Below are 22,027 nucleotides of genomic sequence, written 5' to 3'. Positions count from 1 at the left end.
CTCAATTGAGAGCTGATCTGTCTGTATCCGATGCGTCAGCTGTTCCCCTTGGTTTCTTATCCTTCTCCTCAGCGTGTGTTAGTTTTACCCTTAGTCGACTTCCGGTTGCGGCTATGCGGAGCGAAGTCGCACATTCGGCAGGTCCCGACAGAAACGGACTTTTGGGCTCTTTTTAGGGCCCCCAGCGGCATTTGTTCGACAGTTCCCAGTGTGGGAAGGTGAAAGTAGCATTTCCCCGGCACTGTATGGATTGGACCAGGAGTGGAGCGGTGAATAAAGTAGTTTTGGAGCAGCGAAAAGTGCGAGGGAGTAAAATCAAGATGGCGGCGGGTGGAGAGCAGGCAGCGTGGGCGCAGTGGTCACAGGAACAGTAGGAGTTTCTCCAGCGCTGCTTCACGGAATTGAAGGCAGAGCTGTTGGAGCCGATGAAGGCTTCGATAGACAAGCTGCTCGAGACCTAGAAGGCCCAAGGGTCGGCGATCCGGGAGGTGCGGCAAAAGGCCTCGGAGAACGAGGACGAGATCTTGGGGCTGGCGATGAAGGTAGAGGCGCACGAGGCGATGCATAAGAAATGGCAGGAGAAGTTCAAGGACATGGAGAACCAGTCGAGGAGGAAGAACCTGCTGATTCGGGGTCTCCCGGAGGGAGTCGCGGGGTCGGATGTTGGAGCATACGTGGTCACGATGTTGAACACGTTGATGGGCGCGGGGGGCCTTCCCAGGCCCCTGGAGCTGGAGGGGGCCCACCGAGTCCTGGCGAGGAGGCCCAAGCCCAACGAGCCGCCGCGGGCGGTGCTGGTGCGGTTCCACCGCTTCGTGGACAGAGAGTGTGTCCTGAGGTGGGCAAAGGAGGAGCAGAGCAGCAGGTGGGAGAATGCAGAGGTCCAGATATACCAGGGCTGGAGCGCGGAGGTGGCCAAGAAGAGGGCCGGGTACAATCGGGCTAAGGCGACTCTGCATCGGAAGGGGGTGAAATTTGGAATGTTGCAGCCGGCGTGACTGTGGGTCACTTTCAAGGACTGCCGGGTTTTTCTCCCGCGCTAGGGAAGGAAGGGGGCGGGGTCAGGGGGAGGGGTGGTGTGGAGAGGAGCGCCCGCTGATGTACAGGAGGGGGTCGTAGATTCTCACACGGGTGGTCGATGGAGTGGCGGGAGCGGCCGGGGTCAGCAGGAGTCAGCTGGCTTACGGGAGTGCTATGGGGGGAGCAACCAAGCTAGGGGGGGGACCTAGCTGGGGACGGGTCAGGGGGAACTGGGTTGCTACTGCATTGGCCAAAGGGGAGCTGGAGCCTGAAGAGATAGTCGGGGAGGGGGTCTTCCGCTTGGGGAACGGAGAGTGCGGGAGGCGCGGGCACGCGGCTGGCCTAGAAAGGGAGATGGCTAATCGGCACGGGGGGTGCGGGCAGCCCCCTGATCTGGCTGATAACTTGGAATGTGAGGGGCCTGAACGGGCCGGTCAAGAGGGCCCGTGTGTTTGCGCACCTGAAGGGACTGAAGGCAGATGTGGTCATGCACCAGGAGACGCATTTGAGGGTAGCAGACCAGGTTAGGCTGAGAAAGGGGTGGGTTGGGCAGGTTTACCACTCGGGATTGGACGCAAAGAATCGAGGGTTGGCGATTCTGGTGGGGAAGCGGGTGCCGATTGAGGCGCTGAGCATCGTGGCAGACAATGGAGGTAGGTATGTGATGGTGAGTGGTAAGCTGCAGGGGGTGCGGGTGGTCTTGGTGAATGTGTATGCCCCGAATTGGGACGAGGCCGGATTTATGCGGCGCATGTTGGGCCGGATTCCGGTCCTGGAGGCAGGGAGCTTGATAATGGAGGGGGACTTTAATACGGTATTGGGTCCAGCATTGGACCGCTCTAGATCCAGGACGGGTAAGAGGCCAGCGGCGGCCAAGGTGTTTGAGGGGGTTTATGGACCAGAAGGGAGGAGTGGATCCATGGAGGTTTGTTAGGCCGGGGGCCAGGGAATTCCCTTTCTTTTCCCACGTCCATAAAGCCTACTCACGGATTGACTTCTTCGTTTTGAGCAGGACGCTGATCCCGAGGGTGTGGGACATGGAGTATTCAGCCATAGCCATCTCAGACCATGCCCCGCACTGGGTGGAGCTCGAGCTAGGGGAGGAGAGCGACCAGCCCCCGCTGTGGCGCCTGGAGGTGGGTTTGCTGGCGGATGAGGTGGTGAGCGGGCGGATCCGGGGGTGCATTGAAAGATACTTAGAGGTGAACGATAATGGGGAGGTGCAGGTAGGGGTGGTCTGGGAGGCGCTGAACGCAGTGGTTAGGGGAGATCTAATCTCCACTAGGGCCCACAAGGAAGGGAAGGAGAGGAGAGAGAGGGAGAGGTTGGTGGGGGAGATTTTAAGGGTAGATAGGAGGTATGCAGAGGTCCCCGAGGAGGGACTACTCAAGGAGCGACGAAGCCTCCAGGCCGAGTTCGACCTGTTGACTACCAAGAAGGCGGAGGTGCAGTGGAGAAGGCGCAAGGAGCGGTGTATGAATACGGGGATAAGGCAAGCCGGATGCTGGCACACCAGCTTCGGAGGCGGCGAGGGAGACTGATAAAGAGGGGAACACAGTGCGGAGTGCGGTGGGGATAAATGGGGTATTTAGAGACTTCTATGAGGGGCTGTATAGGTCTGAGCCCCCGACAGAGGAGGGGGGGATGCGTCGTTTTCTGGACCGGCTGAGGTTCCCGAGGGTAGAGGAGGGGCAGGTGGCGGGGCTTGGGGCACCGGTAGGGCTGGAGGAGCTGACTAAGGGGCTGGGGAGTATGCAGGCAGGGAAGGCACCGGGGCCAGATGGGTTCCCGGTGGAATTTTACAGGAAGTATATGGACCTGTTGGGCCCACTACTAGTGAGGACTTTCAATGAGGCGAGGGAGGGGGGGGCCCTACCCCCGACGATGTCCAGGGCACTGATCTCGCTGATCTTGAAGCGGGACAAGGACCCTTTACAGTGTGGGTCGTATAGGCCAATCCCGCTCCTCAACGTGGATGCGAAGCTGTTAGCGAAGGTGTTGGCTACCAGAATTGAGGACTGTGTTCCGGGGGTGCTCCACGAGGACCAGGCGCGTTTCGTGAAGGGAAGGCAGCTAAACACCAATGTGCGGAGGCTCCTAAATGTAATCATGATGCCTGCAGTGGAGGGGGAAGCAGAGATAGTGGCAGCCATGGATGCAGAGAAGGCCGTCGATAGAGTAGAGTGGGGGTACCTGCGGGAAGTGTTGAGGAGGTTCGGGTTCGGGGAGGGGTTCGTTAGTTGGGTTAGGTTACTGTACGAAGCCCCCGTGGCGAGTGGCCACAAATCGGAGGAGGTCGGAATACTTTCGGCTGTACCGGGGGACGAGGCAGGGGTGCCCCCTATCCCCCCTGCTATTTGCGTTGGCAATTGAACCTTTGGCGATGGCTTTGAGGGAGTTCAGGAACTGGAGGGGGCTGGTACGGGGGGAGGAGGAACACCGGGTATCGCTGTATGCAGACGACCTGTTACTGTATGTGGCGGACCCGGCGGGGGGGGGATGCCGGAGGTGATGCGGATCCTCAGGGAGTTTGGAGACTGTAGCGCACAAAGACTCCGTGAGACGAATAGAGTGAAGTTGATGAGGCTTTATTAAGCGTGTCTGTTCTCCCGCAGCTCGATAGTAGAATGGCCTGCGGGGGAGGACTCCGGCTTCTTATACTCTGCCTTCAGGGCGGAGCTAGAGGTCAACGGCCAAACAGGACCCGGGATCTGTCAGCCAATGACATTAGGGCTTCCAGTCCCACATGACCCCTAATACATACTACCACATTCACCCCTTGTCAAAAATGAACCCGGCGGGGTGATGCTTCGCATGGTGGTAAGGGTTTATAGGGCTGGTCCTGGGAGGAAAACATTCATATGGCAATACAGTATGTACAATTTTGTCTTGTTTCAACTATTTACAGAAGGTATCGGGAGAAAAGCAAAATGTTCTTGTGAAAAGTCCATATATTGATTTAGATCGACGCCACGAGTCGGTCGGGCGGTCTGGTCGTCCGTGTCGATCGCCTCGGCCCCGGTGGTGGTGGTGGTGCTTGTACCGGTGTTGTCGTCTCCGGGAGCCTTACGGTTTCAGCTTGGGCTTTATTCTTGGTTGGGCCTGAGGGGAGGGGAACCGATCCTCCTGGGAAGGTGGCGATCGCGGGGTGCAGCGGTGGCAGGAAGGGGGGGGTTGGGTGAATGGTGTCGGGGGGGTGTGTGTGTTGCCAGCGGGCGCCAGATCCCGCAGGGAGACCGTGTCCTGTCGGCCGTCGGGGTACTCCACGTAAGCGTACTGCGGGTTCGCATGGAGGAGGTGAACCCTTTCGACCAACGGGTCCGCCTTGTGTGCCCGCACATGCTTTCGGAGCAAGATGGGTCCTGGGGCCGCCAGCCAGGTCGGCAGCGACGTTCCAGAGGAGGACCTCCTAGGGAAGACAAGGAGACGCTCATGAGGCGTTTGATTAGTGCTCATACATAATAGCGACCGGATGGAGTGGAGAGCGTCCGGGAGGACCTCCTGCCACCGTGAAACTGGGAGGTCCCTGGACCGTAGGGCCAGTAGGACGGTCTTCCAGACCGTGCCGTTCTCCCTCTCTACTTGCCCGTTCCCCCGGGGGTTGTAGCTGGTCGTCCTGCTTGAGGCTATGCCCTTGCTGAGCAGGAACTGGCGCAGCTCGTCACTCATGAAAGAGGACCCCCTGTCGCTGTGGACGTATGCGGGGCAACCGAACAGTGTGAAGATGGTGTTCAGGGCTTTAATGACTGTGGCCGCGGTCATGTCAGAGCAGGGAATGGCGAATGGGAAACGGGAGTATTCATCCACCACATTAAGAAAGTATGTGTTGCGGTCGGTGGAGGGGAGGGGCCCTTTGAAATCGAGACTAAGGCGTTCAAAGGGGCGGGAAGCCTTAATCAGGTGCGCACCATCCGGCCTGAAAAAATGCGGTTTGCATTCCGCGCAGATGTGGCAGTCCCTTGTGACTGTACGGACCTCCTCTAAAGAGTATGGGAGATTGCGGGACTTGATAAAGTGGAAAAACCGAGTGACCCCCGTGTGGCAGAGGTCCTCGTGGAGGGTTTGGAGGCGGTTAATTTGTGCGTTGGCACATGTGCCGCGGGATAGGGCATCGGACGGCTCGTTCAGCTTTCCGGGACGATACAAAATCTCGTAGTTGAAGGTGGAGAGCTCGATCCTGCACCTTAAGATCTTGTCGTTTTTGATTTTGCCCCGCAGTGCATTATCGAACATGAAGGCTACCGACCGTTGGTCGGTGAGGAGAGTGAATCTCCTGCCGGCCAGGTAATGCCTCCAATGTCGCACCGCTTCCACTATGGCTTGGGCTTCCTTTTCCACTGAGGAGTGGCGGATTTCTGAAGCGTGGAGGGTTCGAGAGAAAAAGGCCACGGGTCTGCCCGCTTGGTTAACGGTGGCCGCTAGAGCTACGTCGGAGGCGTCGCTCTCAACCTGGAAGGGGAGGGACTCGTCGATGGCGCGCATCGTGGCCTTTGCGATATCCGCTTTGATGCGGCTGAAGGCCTGGCAAGCCTCTGTCGACAGAGGGAAGGTCGTGGTCTGTATTAGGGGGCGGGCCTTGTCTGCGTACTGGGGGACCCACTGGGCGTAGTATGAAAAAAAACCCCAGGCAGCGTTTCAGGGCTTTTGAGCAGTGCGGGAGGGGAAATTCCATGAGGGCGCGCATACGTTCGGGGTCGGGGCCTATTATCCCATTGCGCACTACGTAGCCCAGAATGGCTAGCCGGTTGGTGCTAAAAATGCACTTGTCCTCGTTGTACGTGAGATTCAAGGCTTTGGCGGTCTGGAGGAATTTTTGGAGGTTGGCGTCGTGGTCCTGCTGGTCGTGGCCGCAGATGGTTACATTGTCGAGATACGGGAACGTGGCCCGCAACCCATGTTGATCAACCATTCGGTCCATCTCCCGTTGGAAGACCGAGACCCCGTTTGTGACGCCAAATGGGACCCTTAGGAAATGGTATAATCGCCCGTCTGCCTCGAAGGCTGTGTACTTGCGGTCACTTGGGCGGATGGCGAGCTGATGGTAGGCGGACTTGAGGTCCACGGTGGAGAAGACTTTATATTGGGCAATCCGATTGACCATGTCGGATATGCGGGGGAGAGGGTCCGCGTCTAGTTGTGTGTACCTGTTGATGGTCTGGCTATAGTCTATGACCATCCTTTGTTTCTCCCCTGTCTTCACTACTACCACCTGTGCTCTCCAGGGACTATTGCTGGCCTGGATTATGCCTTCCTTTAGTAGCCGCTGGACTTCGGACCGAATGAAGGTCCGGTCCTGGGCGCTGTACCGTCTGCTCCTACTGGCGACGGGTTTGCAATCCGGGGTGAGGTTCGCAAACAAGGACGGGGGTTGCACCTTGAGGGTTGCGAGGCCGCAGATAGTGAGTGGGGGTATTGGGCCGCCGAATTTGAACGTAAGGCTCTGTAGATTGCACTGGAAATCTAATCCCAGTAAAGTGGGGGCGCAGAGTTGGGGAAGGACGTGTAGTTTGTAGTTTTTGAACTCCCTCCCCTGCACCGTTAGGGTAACTATGCAGAAACCTTGGATCTGTACGGAGTGGGATCCTGCAGCTAGGGAAATCTTTTGTGCGCTGGGATAGGTGGTCAAGGAACAGCGTCTTACCGTGTTGGGGTGGATAAAGCTCACCGTGCTCCCGGAGTCGACTAGGCATGGTGTCTCGTGGCCGTTTATTAGCACCGTTGTCGTCGTCGTCTGGAGTGTCCGGGGCCGAGCTTGATCGAGCGTAATTGAAGCGAGCCGTGGTTGTAGTAGTGGAGTGGGGTCCGTTGTTGCCGTCCAAGATGGCGTCGGGGATGAACAAAATGGCTGCCCCCATACAACGCACATGGCTGGGGGGTCACAAGATGGCGGCGGGGGTGGACAAAATGGCTGTCCCCACGCGTCGTACAGGTCTGGGGTGGTCCTTGATGGCGGCGCCCTTCCTCCCCTCGTGGTGGCCGGGACCCAAAATGGCGGCGTCTGCGGGTCGCACATGGGGCGCTGGGGGGGTTGGGGAACGTTAGGACCGCGCGGGGCTCCCTCATCTCTGGGGACAGCGGTGGTCGGGACCCAAGTAGGTAGCGCCGGCGGGTCAGACGTGGGGCGCGGGGGGGGTTTGGGGGGCGTTAGAGACGCGCAGAACTCCCTCTTCTCCGGGGAGAGCGGTGGTCGGGACCCAAAGTGGTAGCGCCGGCGGGTCATACATGGGGCGCGGGGGTTGGGGGTTGGGGAGCGTAAGCGGCGTGCAGGGCTCCCTGTTCTCCCGGGACCGCGGTGGTCGGGACCCAGAGCGGCTGCGCCTGCGGGTCGTACATGGGGCGCTGGGGGGGTTGGGGAGCGTAAACGGCTTGCAGGGCTCCCTGTTCTCCTGGGACAGCGGCGACCTCGCGGGACCGGCACACAACCGCGAAATGGCCCTTTTTCCCGCAGCTCTTGCAGATTGCTGCGCGGGCCGGGCAGCGCTGCCGGGGGTGTTTCGCCTGGCCGCAGAAATAGCAGCGGGCGCCCCCGGTGCGACTTGGCGTTTGGACCGCGCAAGTCTGTGGGGTGTCCGGGGGGGGAGTGGGTTTGTCGCGACGGGTACGTACGGAGCCCAATGGGCTGCCGCGCGGTCGGGGCCGTAGGCGCGGGTATTACGCGCGGCCACGTCTAGGGAGGCTGCTAGGGCCCGGGCCTCTGAGAGTCCTAGCGACTCTCTTTCTAGAAGTCTTTGGCGGATTTGGGAGGAATTCATACCTGCCACAAAAGCATCGCGCATTAACATGTCCGTGTGTTCATTTGCGTTCACCGAAGGGCAGCTGCAGGCTCGTCCCAAAATCAGCAGCGCGGCGTAGAATTCGTTCATCGATTCTCCGGGACCTTGCCGTCTCGTCGCGAGCTGGTAGCGAGCGTAGATTTGGTTAACTGGGCGGACATAGAGACTTTTCAGTGCTGCGAACGCCGTCTGGAAATCCTCCGCGTCTTCGATGAGGGAGAAAATCTCCGTGCTCACCCTCGAGTGCAGGACCTGTAGTTTTTGGTCTTCTGTGACCCGGCCGGTGGCCGTTCTGAGGTAGGCCTCGAAACAAGTCTGCCAGTGCTTGAAGGCTGCTGCCGCGTTCACTGCGTGGGGGCTGATCCTCAGGCATTCCGGGATGATCCTGAGCTCCATAGTCCTTTTTAGGCACGCTTAATAAATTGTAGCGCACAAAGACTCCGTGAGACGAATAGAGTGAAGTCGATGAGGCTTTATTAAGCGTGTCTGTTCCCCCGCAGCTCGATAGTAGAATGGCCTGCGGGGGAGGACTCCGGCTTCTTATACTCCGCCTTCAGGGCGGAGCTAGAGGTCAACGGCCAACCAGGACTCGGGATCTGTCAGCCAATGACATTAGGGCTTCCAGTCCCACATGACCCCTAATACATACTACCACAGAGACTTTTCCGGGTATAAGCTCAACATGGGGAAGAGTGAGCTATTTGTGATACACCCAGGGAATCAGGGAAGGGGGAGAGACGAGCTTCCACTGAAGAGGGCGGAAGGGAGTTTTCGGTACCTAGTAATCCAGGTGGCCAGGAGCTGGGCGGCCCTACACAAGCTCAACTTCGAGGCTGGTGGAGCAGATGGAGGAGGAGTTTAAAAGGTGGGATATACTGCCACTCTCCCTGGCGGGTAGGGTACAGTCGGTGAAGATGATGGTGCTCCTGAGGTTCCTTTTTATATTCCAGTGCCTCCCCATCCTGATCCCTAAGGCCTTTTTTAAGCGGGTCAGCAGGAGCATCATAGGGTTTGTATTGGCGAAAAAGACCCCGAAGGTGAGAAGGGTGTTCCTGGAACGGAGCAGGTACAGAGGAGGGCTAGCGTTGCCTAATCTGTGTGGGTACTACTGGGCTGCCAGTGTGGTGATGATACGCAAGCGGGTAATGGAGGGGGCGGCGTGGAAGAGGCTGGAGATGGCATCCTGTGTGGGCTTGAGCCTGAGAGCGCTGGTGACGGCATCACTGCCGCTCCCGCCGACAAGGTACACCACGAGTCCAGTGGTGGCGGCGACCCTCAAAATTTGGGGGCAGTGGAGACGCCACAGCGGGGAGGCAGAGGCTTCGGTGTGATCCCCGATCCGAGAGAACCATCGGTTTGTCCCCGGGAGAATGGATGGGGGGTTCCTGAGCTGGCACAGGGCAGGTATTAGAAGGATGGGGGACCTGTTTTCAGATGGGACATTTGCGAGCCTTGGGGCGCTGGAGGAAAAATTTGGGCTTCCCCCCCGGAAATGCCTTCAAGTACATGCAGGTAAGGGCATTTGTAAGACGGCAGGTGAGGAAGTTCCCACTGCTTCCAGCACGTAGGATCCAGGATAGGGTGCTCTCGGGGGTGTGGGTTGGAGAAGGCAAGGTCTCGGCGATCTACCAGGAGATGCAGGAGGAGGAGAAGGCCTCGGCGGAGGAGCTGAAAGGTTAATGGGAGGAGGAGCTGGGGCAGGAGATAGACGAGGGTACGTGGGCGGACGCCCTGGGTAGGGTAAATCCTTCCTCCTGCTGAGCCAGGCTTAGCCTGATACAATTTAAGGTTCTGCACAAGGACGCACATGACTGGGGCAAGGCTGAGTCGGTTTTTTGGAGTGGAGGACAGGTGTGTGAGGTGTTCGGGGAGCCCAGCAAATCATGCCCACATGTTCTGGGCGTGCCCAGCGCTGGATGGGTTCTGGAGGGGCGTTGCGAGGATGGTGTCTAAGGTGGTAAACACCCGGGTTAAGCCGAGTTGGGGGCTCACACTATTTGGGGTATCGGACAAGCCGGGAGTGTAGGAGGCGAAAGAGGCCGGTATTCTGGCCGTTGCGTCCCCGGTAGCCTGGCGGAGGTTTCTACTACAGTGGAAGGATGGGAGGCCCCCAAGCGTGGAAGCCTGGATCAGCGACATGGCAGAGTTAATTAAATTGGAGAGGGTAAAATTTGCCTTAAGAGGATATGTGCAAGGGTTCTTCAGGCGGTGGCAATCGTTCCTAGACTTTCTAGCGGAGTGTGAGGAGGTGGTCAGCAGCAGCAGCAACCTGGGGGCGGGGGGGGGGGGGGGGGGTGCGGGGGTAGGGAGTACTTAGTGTTCATGACTGTGTTTATTATCGTTTAATGGGGGGCTTGTATATTGGGGGAATACGTGACATAGCTATAAGATGTTTATTTGTGTTCTTTGTTTTTTCTTATTTCTGTAAGAAAATATTTACCCTTCGTCTATTTATCTCATGGAAACGATGTTCCATCAGCATGCTGATCTGGACTTCCAACTCTTTGCAGGAAATACTCAATCCACTGTCATTTTCCACCAGCTTAACACTCTTGGTGAACTCAGTGTTCTTCCTCGATTACTGTAGCTTCCTTCTGGCCATAATAACTTTCTCTTGCCGAAAAAGATCACAACCATTCTCTAGTCCTCAGCTCTGCCTTTGCAATCTGTTCAGTTTATCCATCTTTGAGTCTCTTTAAAGATGAATCCAACATTCTCTTCGAGCAATATTTGATAATGGTCTCTCCCTTCTCATGCTCTGCATGGTTCTGGACCCTTGCTTTTGTTATGGTTGCGTTGAATTCTACTTCCATGTTCAGCATTTCTTCCTTCTTCTTCTTCTGTTTATTAGACAGTTCTCCTGAATTGCTAACTTGTCCCAAGAGCTATGTTCTTCCTTTGGACTTGCCCACTGCTACATTCTTCGCAGCACCCTCAAATGCTGGGCAGTTTTCGCCTCTCTGCAGAATGCCCATTTCTCAAGCTCATTTGTGTTTTCCACACAACTGGTAGTTGATCATTCGATTGAATCTCCAAAGAATTCCCAACAATGGCTCTTGTAAACTTCCATCTGCTGAAACTCCTCTTCCCGATAGTCAGTACTCAAAGCTCCATGAGGCTACAGTCTTGGAATTTCATCTTCTAAATCCCTAATATTTCTCTCCAGTGAGGCCACCTTGGTATCCTTTATTCGAAGTATGGCAGCTCTGTTATTTAGCAGTGAGTGATTCTTTGAGAACCTCAATATGTTGTTTACAATCAGAATTTTGATTGTTCAATGTTTCAAGCTTGGTTTGTAAGGTAAGGAGTTCAGATTCCTTCTTGGGCAAATCCTGTTTTAACTGGTCAATCTTATTTTTCATGAATTTCGAATGACTTTTTATTTACAGGATGTGGGTGTCGCTGGTTAGGCCAGCATATATTGCCCATCCCTAGTTGCCTTTCAGAAGGTGGTGCTGAGTTGCCTTCTTGAACTGCTGCAGACCTTGAGGTGTAGGTACACCTAAGGAGGGAGGCAGTTCCAGGATTTTGACCCAGCGACAGTGAAGGCACAGCAATATATTTCCAGGTTGGGTTGGTGAGTGACTTGGAGGAGACTCTTGCAATAGATGATACAGGATGTCCTATATGAATGGCATGGATTATATCTTTGATGTATTTCACCCTGAGACTGGCATTTCCCTCACTCATCGTAAAACTGACAGTCTCCATTACAATGGGATTTCCTTGGCACTACTCAAGTTCCATTCTGACCTCTGTCATTGAGCTCTGCTTGTGCTTTTCTCTCAACCCCCCCTTTCTTTTCTTTCTGGCTCTAATTCTAGTTGCACTTCCGCTGGCTGGTGAATGTTGTACTGTTTCTCACTGGCCTTGATAGATTCCATAGCAACTTCCACCTTTGGCATCGTGACTTTGATAAAGATGGGCTGTTTCTTTTTTAGACCAGGGGCAAACTTTTAACTCATTTCCTATTTGCTGCAGTCTCCGGGTAGGTTTACCCAACTCTTTTCTCTTCAATCTTAGCTCTCCTTATGCTGCGGCTGGTCTTACGTTCTGACTGATTACAGCTTTATCGTTTCCTTGTTGTTCATTGCCAAAACTTCCAAGGAACTTCTCGTTACAATACAAAGGGACGGAATGCAACTGAATCTCGTTGCTCCCTATCCCCGGGGTCAGGGTCGACCTTGCTCCATCATCTTTGGGGTTTCTTTTACTGCCTTTCTGAGTCTGGCATTGCCTCTCCCTTGTGGACTTATTACCTCCTCCGAACACCAGTGTTGCCTTTTCCTCAAGGTCTTCACTACCTTCTCCGAGGTTGTCAATTGCTTATGAAACCTCTTTTTAAAGTTGCCCTCTTTCTGGGGTCTTCTCTGACTTTTCTATTCTTTGTTCCTTCTGGTGGTTGTTGTTCCTTCTGGTGGTTGTTGTATTAATGTTGCACAACTTTAAATGCATGACTGCTTTTTTTTCTTTTAAAAAAAAATAAATTTAGAGTACACAATTATTTTTCTTTCCAATTAAGGGGCAATTTAGCGTGGCCAATCCACCTAACCTGCAGATCTTTGGGTTGTGGGGATAAAACCCACGCAGACACGGGGAGAATGTGCAAACTCCGCACGGACAGTGACCCAGGGCCGGGATTCGAACCCGAGTCCTCAGCGCCGTAGTCCCAGTGCTAACCTCTGTGCCACATGCCGCCATTGTGCAAAAGATAATGAATGGCTTAGATAGGGTGGATGTAGGGAAGTTGTTTCCATTAGCAGGGGAGACTAGGACCCGGGGGCACAGCCTTAGAATAAAAGGGAGTCACTTTAGAACAGAGATGAGGAGAAATTTCTTCAGCCAGAGAGTGGTGGGTCTGTGGAATTCATTGCCACAGAGGGCGGTGGAGGCCGGGACATTGAGTGTCTTTAAGATAGAAGTTGATAAATTCTTGATTTCTCAAGGAATTAAGGGCTATGGAGAGAGAGCGGGTAAATGGAGTTGAAATCAGCCATGATTGAATGGCGGAGTGGACTCGATGGGCCGAATGGCCTTACTTCCGCTTCTATGTCTTATGGTCTTATGGTCTTATTACTGCTTTAAGACTGTCAAAACCTGTTTTGGGCTCACAGCTACTGTTTCTCTCTCTTTCTGTCTGTGCTTTCCCACGCTTCAGCAGATTTGGCGGGAACCTGCAGCTCCTCCTTATGGATACCCGACTAAACTGTTTCATCTCTCTTCCTTCACTTCTCTTTTCTTTTTGGTGGAAAGCTTTCTCAATGATCTTCACAGCTCTCTTCTAAGCCTCTCAGCTACCTAAAAAAAAGTAAGTTTTCTCCTGATGTACCGTTTTATTTTTTGTCAGGTTCATCAACTGATCCAGCGCACTCAATATTCACAGGGCTGTATTTTGGAATTCTTCTCTGCCAAAAATCTAAGGCCTTTGCTGCCTGCAGTCCACCAATTCAGGGATCACAGCCTGGACCCCCTCCCCTCACTACAGGCTCTGTTCAGATATGGAGCCTAGAGTCTCAACCTCTTCACTTTCCCACAGCATTGGGACCAGGTTCTGCAGTTCCTTGAGGCTTTTACTGTTAACATTGCTCCTTGTGCTCACTTTTCCTTGTTTTTATCAGTTCCCTTTTTCTTAAACTTGGGATCACACCTCTTGCTTCTGAGGATAATATTCTCTTTGTTTTCTTTTTTTTTACATTTCATCAAACTTCTGACTGTCTTAGCCAATTCAATATTTATCTGAGTCTGTCCCTTAGGGCCTGGCATTAACTATTCGCCTAACAGATATTCGGGTGAATCTTTCCTTCGTTCAGGCTTCAGTTTAACTGAATATTCACATGTCTCCATAATTGTTTTTATCCTCATCGCCAATGTGGTGGCTTTGCAACCAAGAGGCGGCGGCTCTTCATATGAACAAACAGAGTTTATTATTGATAACAAGGAACAATGGTACAGAGACCACTGGCCTCGCTGCCTTTACATCTTTACTACATGGCTCCATGATGTATTCTGCTCGGGAGGGGACTCCATCCACTGGGAAGATCACTGGCTCTTGGTACCATTTGGTTCTCAGAGACAGGCACATCTACAAGTGGTGTTCCCTGGTATCTGCTGCCTTTGTCCTTCTAGGTGGTCATGGGTTTGGAAGATGCTGCGTAAGGAACTTTGGTGTTGCCCAGGTAGAAATAAGCAGTCGTGGTGGGAGCTGCAACACGGGGTTTGAATCACAAAACTTCATGATTTTTGCAGTGTCAGGTTCGGCCTGAGCAGAACAGATGGCTGGGGTGTATCCTTTTTGGCAGAAACTGCAAAGGATTCCTTTAACCTTGATTACTTTTGGTTGATGAAAGTTCTTACTGATCCATGACTTTAGGTCAAATGAGCAGCTTGATAGCAAGGCGGTGGTGTAGTCTTAAGCGGTAGCATTAATAGGATATTGGGAATTAATTTATAGCAGTAAATTAGACCAGTGACATAATTGCGGTGTCCTACCATCCTTACAAGATTCATGAAATTCTTATGAGACATTAAGTATTATTAAAAAGAAAACTTGCATATTCATAACGCATAATTATATATCCTGTGCCAAAGGTCTTGAACATTGATTCATTAAAGAAAGAACTTGCAATTGTTTAGCAACTTTCAAGACCTCAATGCCTCAAAGTGTTATACAGCCGTTAGTTGTTTTTTAAATGTAATCAATTTGTCATGTAGCGAAACATGGAAGCTAAATTTCGCACAGCATGATCCCTCAAAAAAAACAATATGATGACCATCATATCATCTGTTTTAGTCATGTTCGTTGGTGCCATGGAATCTTTTATATCCATGTGAAGGCAGATGGTCTCAGCTCGACACCCCATCTAAAAGAGAGTACTCCCAACAATTCAGCAATATTGCGATAATAATACGCTCAATTCTCTGGAATGGAACTTGGAACATGTTGACTTGGAAGCAATACTGAGTCAAGGCTAACATAATTGTGACTGACCACAAAGTGAAATAGTGCCACCCCGAAGCATTTTTCAATTTGATTTATTGTGCTGTTTGTAAACATCTTGTAAAAATGTGTTGTTTTCCAGAAACTTAGAGGGAGATGTAGCTATAAGAAGTTCAGCTGCAGTGTACACCTACTGCAAGTCACGAGGCTTGTTTGCTGGAATTTCATTAGAAGGATCTTGCTTGATTGAAAGAAAAGAGACTAATCGCAAGTAAGTTGCAGTTAGACCCAAGAAGTGTTCATTGTTCAAAGTACTGTATTAGTTATGTATAACATATTGCACAAAAATCCAATTACACAGTTATGTTGGCATGCTGCATCACAAGAGTAACAGAATACAGGTTCTGGTCTTGGATCTATTCACACAGTGAGCAAGCAATTTCAGAAGAAGATATAAGAGAGACACCAAGTGGTGACAAAGCACAGAACAGTTAGACTTGCTGTCCAAAAAGGAAAATACACTTTTTCCATGTGTTAACTGTGTCACGATATCTTGTACATTCTTGTGTTATATTCTTTATGTTTTACATGCATATTTTCATCTGGCACTATCTACCTATAGATAAAATCTTTATTTTGCATTTGTTCTTAATTGTAAACACTTTTTTCACTTCTGATCAACAAGTGTTATTGAATTAAAGTTTCACTTAGCTGGTGAATAATCATCAGCATTGTTGATGTCAAAAAGGAAGGGTGAGAGAAAACAGGAAACTATAGACCAGTGAGCCTAACGTCAGTAGCATCATAGAATCCCTGCAGTGCAAAAGGAGGCCATTCAGCCCATCGAGTCTGCACCGGCCCTTGGAAAAAGCACACTACTTGAGCCCATGCCTCCAACCTACCCCTGTAACCCTACCTAGCCATTTGGACACTAAGGGGGAATTTTAGCATGACCAATCCACCTAACCTGCACATCTTTGGACTGTGGGAGGAAACCGGAGCACCCGAAGGAAACCCACGCAGACACAGGGAGAAAATGTAAACTCCACACAGACAGTCATCCGAGACCAGAATTGAACCCGGGTCCCTGGAGCTGTGAGGCATCAGTGCTAACCACTGTGCCACCCTGCTGCCCTAGTAGGGAAGTTGCTGGAGTCCATTATCAAGGATGTCATAGCACAGCAATTGGAAAGCAGTGGTATTATCAGACAAAGTCAGCATGGATTTACAAAAGGGAAATCATGCTTGACAAATCTACTAGAATTCTTTGAAGATGTAATGATTGGAGTTGACCAGGGAGAACCGGTGGGTGTTTATTTAGACTTTCAGAAGGCTTTTGACAAGGTCTCACAGATTTCCGTTGATACTGTTAGACGTTTTAGTTGCTGTGATATGAAGAGTCTAAAGTTCTGTTCCTTTTTCACAAACACACATTTATTTCCTTCCAACAGCCTCTGCACAAAACTCTCACTATACATCACCTGACAGAGGCCACCTGAAGCCCCTTTACATATCAGTGTCAATTAATGGATACTGAACATAAATGAGACAACTAATTGCAATGTCTCTTAACCCATTACTTAACAGATACTGTACATTTCTATAATTTGATGTAGACTTACTTCCTTAACTAAAATATATGAGATGACTTTTACCTCTATGTGTTAATAACTCATTAAAAATATAGGCCGGAATTCTCCAGCCGTTGGGATTCTCGGTTCCCACTGGCAGCGCACCCCTGCCCGCAGGTTTCCCAGCGGCGTGGGGTGGCTTCTATGGGAAATCCTATTAAAAAGCGGTGAGAAACCTGTTGCCGAGTAATACACAATGGGGGACTGGAGAATCCAGCCTACAATGTACACATGCCGATAATGTACTGTTTGAATTTTAGGTTAATTTTTCAATGTAAAATAATTCCACATTTATGCAATAGTGTATAATGCAGAATATTCTACTTATCTGTGAAAATATTTATAAAATAGGTTTTACTGCCAGGACATCCGAGCATGTTCAATTTTGTATGGAGATGTCGAGCCTCCAGCTGTAGCCCAAGAACTGTATGAAATACTGGAGATTTTCACCGAACAGTACCAAAAGGAAGAACAGCGTGGGAATAAGAGAAAAGTAACAAAAGCACAAGCAAAGGTTTGTGATCTGTTTTGTTACTTACAAAATAGGAGTCCTTTTTTTCATTCAGCCATCAGTCCGATTTCTCTGCCAGAGTCAAAATAATGATTTCGCATGAACCAGCTGCATAGTACCTTCGATGTATTGGATTGTGACCAACTGTCCTTAGGAACTTTATAATGGGGAACGTGTTTTAAAAAATTGTATTTTAGACTGCTTCTCCATTAGTAAATGTCACAATGTTTAAAACACAAGTTGTTGCAAGGAGTTTTGTAGCTACAAGATAACTTTACTTAATCCAAATCCTGATGAATTAAAATGTTGCCTATCCTCCTTCAAGCTATCTTAAGGATAACTAACTCAGAGCATGTAGAAAAAACATTTCTCTTAGTGCCATTTACATTAACTCAGGCTTGGGGCAACACGGTAGCATTGTGGATAGCACAATTGCTTCACAGCTCCAGGGTCCCAGGTTCGATTCCGGCTTGGGTCACTGTCTGTGCGGAGTCTGCACATCCTCCCCGTATGTGCGTGGGTTTCCTCCGGGTGCTCCGGTTTCCTCCCACAGTCCAAAGATGTGCAGGTTAGGTGGATTGGCCATGATAAATTGCCCTTAGTGTCCAAAATTGCTCTTAGTGTTGGGTGGGGTTACTGGGTTACGGGGATAGGGTGGAGGTGTTGACCTTGGGTAGGGTGCTCTTTCCAAGAGCCGGTGCAGTCTCGATGGGCCGAATGGCCTCCTTCTGCACTGTAAATCCTATGTTAATGTTAATCAGTTGGCGGTATTCTCCCTCCATCTGAGTCAGAAGGACATGTGTTCAAGCCCCATGTCCGAGACTTGAACACATGATCTAGGCTGATGCCAGTGTAGTAACTAAGAGAGTGGTTCATGCTGGAGATGCTGCCTTTCAGATGAGATGGCAAGCCAAAGCCTAATCTGCCCTATCAGGTGGGCGTAAAAGATTTCATGGCATTATTCAAAGAAGATCAGGGAAGTTCCCCCAGCTTCCTGGTTAACATTTATCCATCAGCCAACAATCTCTAAAATTGATTGTGGTATTTGGGATCTTGCTGTGCCTGAATTGGCAGTCCATTTTCCTCCATAATAAAAGTGAGTTCACTTCAAAAGTACTTGACTAACTACAAGGAGCGGAGAGACATTTATGTAGATTACACTTATCCAAAGTTTATAATTATCCCGCATTCTCAGCACAATATGCCTTTCGAACAAGTTTCACTGGTTAGTCAGCAAAGCGTTTCCTGGTCAATTTGCGAAAGCTGGTTCTACCTATCTTTGAAAATAATCCTTTTGAGATCCTGTGCGATTCTGCACCATCTATATCCCTGAATCCAAGGTCATTTCAAACTTCATTTTTTTTCTGGGCTCACAGTAACCCAGTGGTACCACAATTTCCATTTTCTGAAGTTTACCTGAATAAATTGCCACGCCAGTATTTGTACTATTTTTAGTATTTTGGCCAATTCAAAGCCATGCTATCCCTAAATATTTCCCACATCCAAAATGGGGGGCCATGGATTGTAGCTGAAAAGTCCCTTAAATTGACCTATGTTCCTTTTACTTTCTCAGTGCATAACTTGACCTTTGTTATTAAATGTGACATAATTCGTAATTTGAAGAATGACCAGAACAATGACAACTAAAAAGATATTTAACAAAAATCAACAAGTATGTTTAAGTTTAAAATTAAATTTATCTTTATTTTAATGTCACTGTGAGTTGCACAATAAAAAAACATGGAGGTCAATTTTCACTATTAGCACCTGGGCCAAATGAAGAAAGGAGAGCTGATTCACATGCTCCTAACAGAACCCATTGGATTTAATTAATACCATGGAAGGCAAATCGGAATTTTTATGTTAGCAGTATTCAAATCTGTCCACCGATCGATCATCTTGTGCTCTGCCCAGGTTCTCAAGGCGAAAGTCTAGTCTACACTTCCAGCACTTTCCTTAATGATTTGAGAAAGTTTTGAATTTGTTTTCGACACTGTTGAGCAGTAAAATGTAAGAAAAGAAAGTATATAGAGTTCATAGCATGTTCTCAGAATTTCACAAAGTGCTTCACAGGCAACAAATTAATCTTAAACTGTGGTTGCTGTTGTGTAGGGAAACTTGGCATTCAATTCACGCAAAGTCCCATAAGAAGCAAATGTGGTAAGAGTTGATCTTTTTGATTATGTTGGTTGAAAGATTAGTGTTGGTCGGATCATCAGATCAACTTCTGTGCTGTTCTTTGAAAAGTGCTGAGGCATTTTTATGTCCATCTGAATAGGCAAGCAAAACCTTCATTTAACTTCTCAAGACACTTCCAACAATGCAACACGCCCTCAGGATTGCACCGAGATATCATTTTGGAATATATGCTGAAGTGCATAAGTGGGAACTGAACCCACAACCTGATGCTTGTGAGGCTTCAGTTTTGACAGATTAGCCAAGTTAACCCCACTTAAACAGTTTATCCAGTTTATTGGCCCTAACTGTCTTCTTTACACCATGGCCATCCTGCCTCTGCATCTTGATCCCACACCAGGACAGTTTGAGGGCTTGCTATTTCATCATCTTTGAATGGAGGTCCAATCACTGCCCTTCAACCACCATCACCGGCCCTCTGGCTGAAACTGTTCTCACGTAGAACAGTTTCTCCTTTGACTCCACTCACTCCCTCCAAATAAAAGGTATTGCAATTGAAACCCATATGAGTCCCAGCTATGCCTGGTATTTTTTGTGGGTTACTAGAAACACTATTTGTTCCAGTCCTATTTGGGACCCGATTTCGCCTATTTTTCTGGTACGTTGATGACTATATTGGTACCTTTTCGAGCTCTTATCCTAAACTTAAAGTCGTCAACTTTGCTTCCAATTTTCACCTAACTTCACATGGTCCATCTGGTGCCGTACTCAGTCAAATGCTGCCTTGGTGTCAGGGTCAATCACTCTTGCTTCATCTCTGGAATTCAACTTTCATAATTGAATAGAGCTGTAATGAGTCTGGAGCAGAGTCTCTGAGCAGAACAGAAACTGAGTTCCGGTGAAAAGGTTATTGAATAAGTGCCACTGTTGACGACATTTTCTATCAATTTGCAATTAACAAAAGAAAGTATAAACTTTAATCACATATCCTTTCCTTCAGGCTCAGGTGATAGCAGAAGCCTGTATCTTTCCAGGAGGCTAATGGGGTATCAATTGGCCAGATTGGATTTTTGTGCGTGAATATGCCTGGGGAATTTTCCACTTTGTCAGCTGGTTCTGGAGCACAAGTCAATTCCCGTTGGTTGGGGAGTCTAGAACCAGGGGTCATCGTCTAAAGCTTAGAGCCAGATCTTTAAGGAGTGAACTTAGGAAGCACTTCTACACATAAAGAATGGTAAAAGTTTGGAACTCTCTAATGCAAATGATATATGATGTTACATCAATTGTTAATTTTAAATCTGAAGTTAATGGTTTTTCTAAATGTATTAAAGGAGATGGGACAAGGACCAGTTATGGACTTAGGATACAGATCAACCATGATCTCGTTGAATAGTCAAACAAATTGGTTAATTAGCCAATCTCTCTTGTTGTGAATATCTAGTTTATTGTTGATGTTAATATTTCAGAGGTAATGTTTAGTTCTGGCAAGATTATTGTTGTGACGATAAGGTAATTAAAGTGCTGGACATTAATGATTGCGAGAACATCTAAAAAAAATGGCAGTTCAAAAGGTTACCCATATTTTTGACTAGACTCAGTGTAGAAGAGAGAGTTATAAAGCAGCATGTGGGCTTACTTCATTGGACAAATTGTAAACGAGGGATAATTAGCTTAAAGTTCAATTTGAGGGTAGACTAGAGCCGGCTACGACATCACAGAAATTATGTGGAGATGCCGGCGTTGGACTGGGGTGAGCACAGTAAGAAGTCTTACAACACCAGGTTAAAGTCCAACAGGTTTGTTTCAAATCACTAGCTTTTGGAGCACTGCTCCTTCCTCAGGTGAATGAAGAGGCATGTTCCAGAAACATATATATAGACAAAGTCAAAGATGCAAGACAATGCTTTGAATGCGAGCATTTGCAGGGAATTAAGTCTTTACAAATCCAGAGATAGGGGTAACCCCAGGTTAAAGAGGTGTGAATTGTCTCAAGGCAGGACAGTTGGTAGGATTTCGCAAGCCCAGGCCAGATGGTGGGGGGTGAATGTAATGCAACATGAATCCAAGGTTCCGGTTGAGGCCGTACTCATGTGTGCGGAACTTGGCTATAATTTTCTGCTCGGCGATTTTGGGTTGTCGCCTTGGAGAGCGCTTACCCAGATCCGGGTCAGAGGCTGAATGCCCTTGACTGCTGAAGTGTTCCCCGACTGGAAGGGAACATTCCTGTCTGGCAATTGTCGTGCGATATCCATTCATCCGTTGTCGCAGCATCTGCATGGTCTCGCCAATGTACTATGCTTCGGGACATCCCTTCCTACAGCGTATCAGGTAGACAACGTTGGTCGTGTCGCGCGAGTATGGACCGTGTACCTGGTGGGTAGTGTTCTCACGTGTAATGGTGGTACCCATGTCGAAGATCCGGTGCGACTTGCAGAGATTGCCATGGCAGGGTGGTGTGGTGTCGTGGTCACTGTTCTGAAGGCTGGGTAGTTTGCTGCAAACAATGGGTTGTTTGAGGTTGCGCGGTTGTTTGAAGGCAAGTAGTGGGGGTGTGGGGATGACCTTGGCAAGATGTTCATCTTTATCGATGACGTGTTGAAGGCTGCGAAGAAGATGTCGTAGTTTCTCCTCTCCGGGTAAGTATTGGACGACGAAGGGTACCTTGTCGGTTGTGTCCCGTGTTTGTCTACTGAGGAGGTCGGTGCTGTTTTTTGCTGTGGCGCATTGGAACTGTCGATCAATGAGTCGAGCGCCATATCTCGTTCGTACGAGGGCATCTTTCAGCGTCTGTAGACATCTGTTATGCTCCTCCTCATCTGAGCAGATTCTGTGTATATGGAGGCTTGTCCATAGGGGATGGCTTCTTAATGTGTTCAGGGTGGAAGCTGGAGAAGTGGAGCATCGTGAGGTTATCCATGGGCTTGCAGTAAAGCAAAGTGCTGAGATGACCGTCCCTGATTTAGATGTGTGTGTCCAAGAATACAACCAATTGTGGAGTGTAGTCCATGGTGAGTCTGAT

General features: G+C 49.8%; 1 protein-coding gene across 4 annotated transcripts in view; it reads left to right on the top strand.

Moving 5' to 3' along the window:
- The window catches only part of sh3yl1 (SH3 and SYLF domain containing 1), a 239,990-nt gene that overhangs the window by 125,281 nt on the left and 92,682 nt on the right, over positions 1-22,027 (top strand). For all 4 annotated transcript variants that reach the window (XM_072498654.1, XM_072498653.1, XM_072498656.1 and 1 more), the window contains 2 exons: positions 14,873-15,001; positions 16,713-16,875. In XM_072498654.1, coding sequence (XP_072354755.1) covers positions 14,873-15,001; positions 16,713-16,875 — 292 coding nt within the window. The remainder of the gene's footprint in view (positions 1-14,872; positions 15,002-16,712; positions 16,876-22,027) is intronic.

Source organism: Scyliorhinus torazame, chromosome 4 (assembly GCF_047496885.1).
Source record: "Scyliorhinus torazame isolate Kashiwa2021f chromosome 4, sScyTor2.1, whole genome shotgun sequence".
Taxonomy (NCBI): Eukaryota; Metazoa; Chordata; class Chondrichthyes; order Carcharhiniformes; family Scyliorhinidae; genus Scyliorhinus; species Scyliorhinus torazame.
The sequence above is the reverse complement of the archived record's forward strand: the minus strand, read 5'-3'. Positions and strand labels throughout refer to the sequence as shown.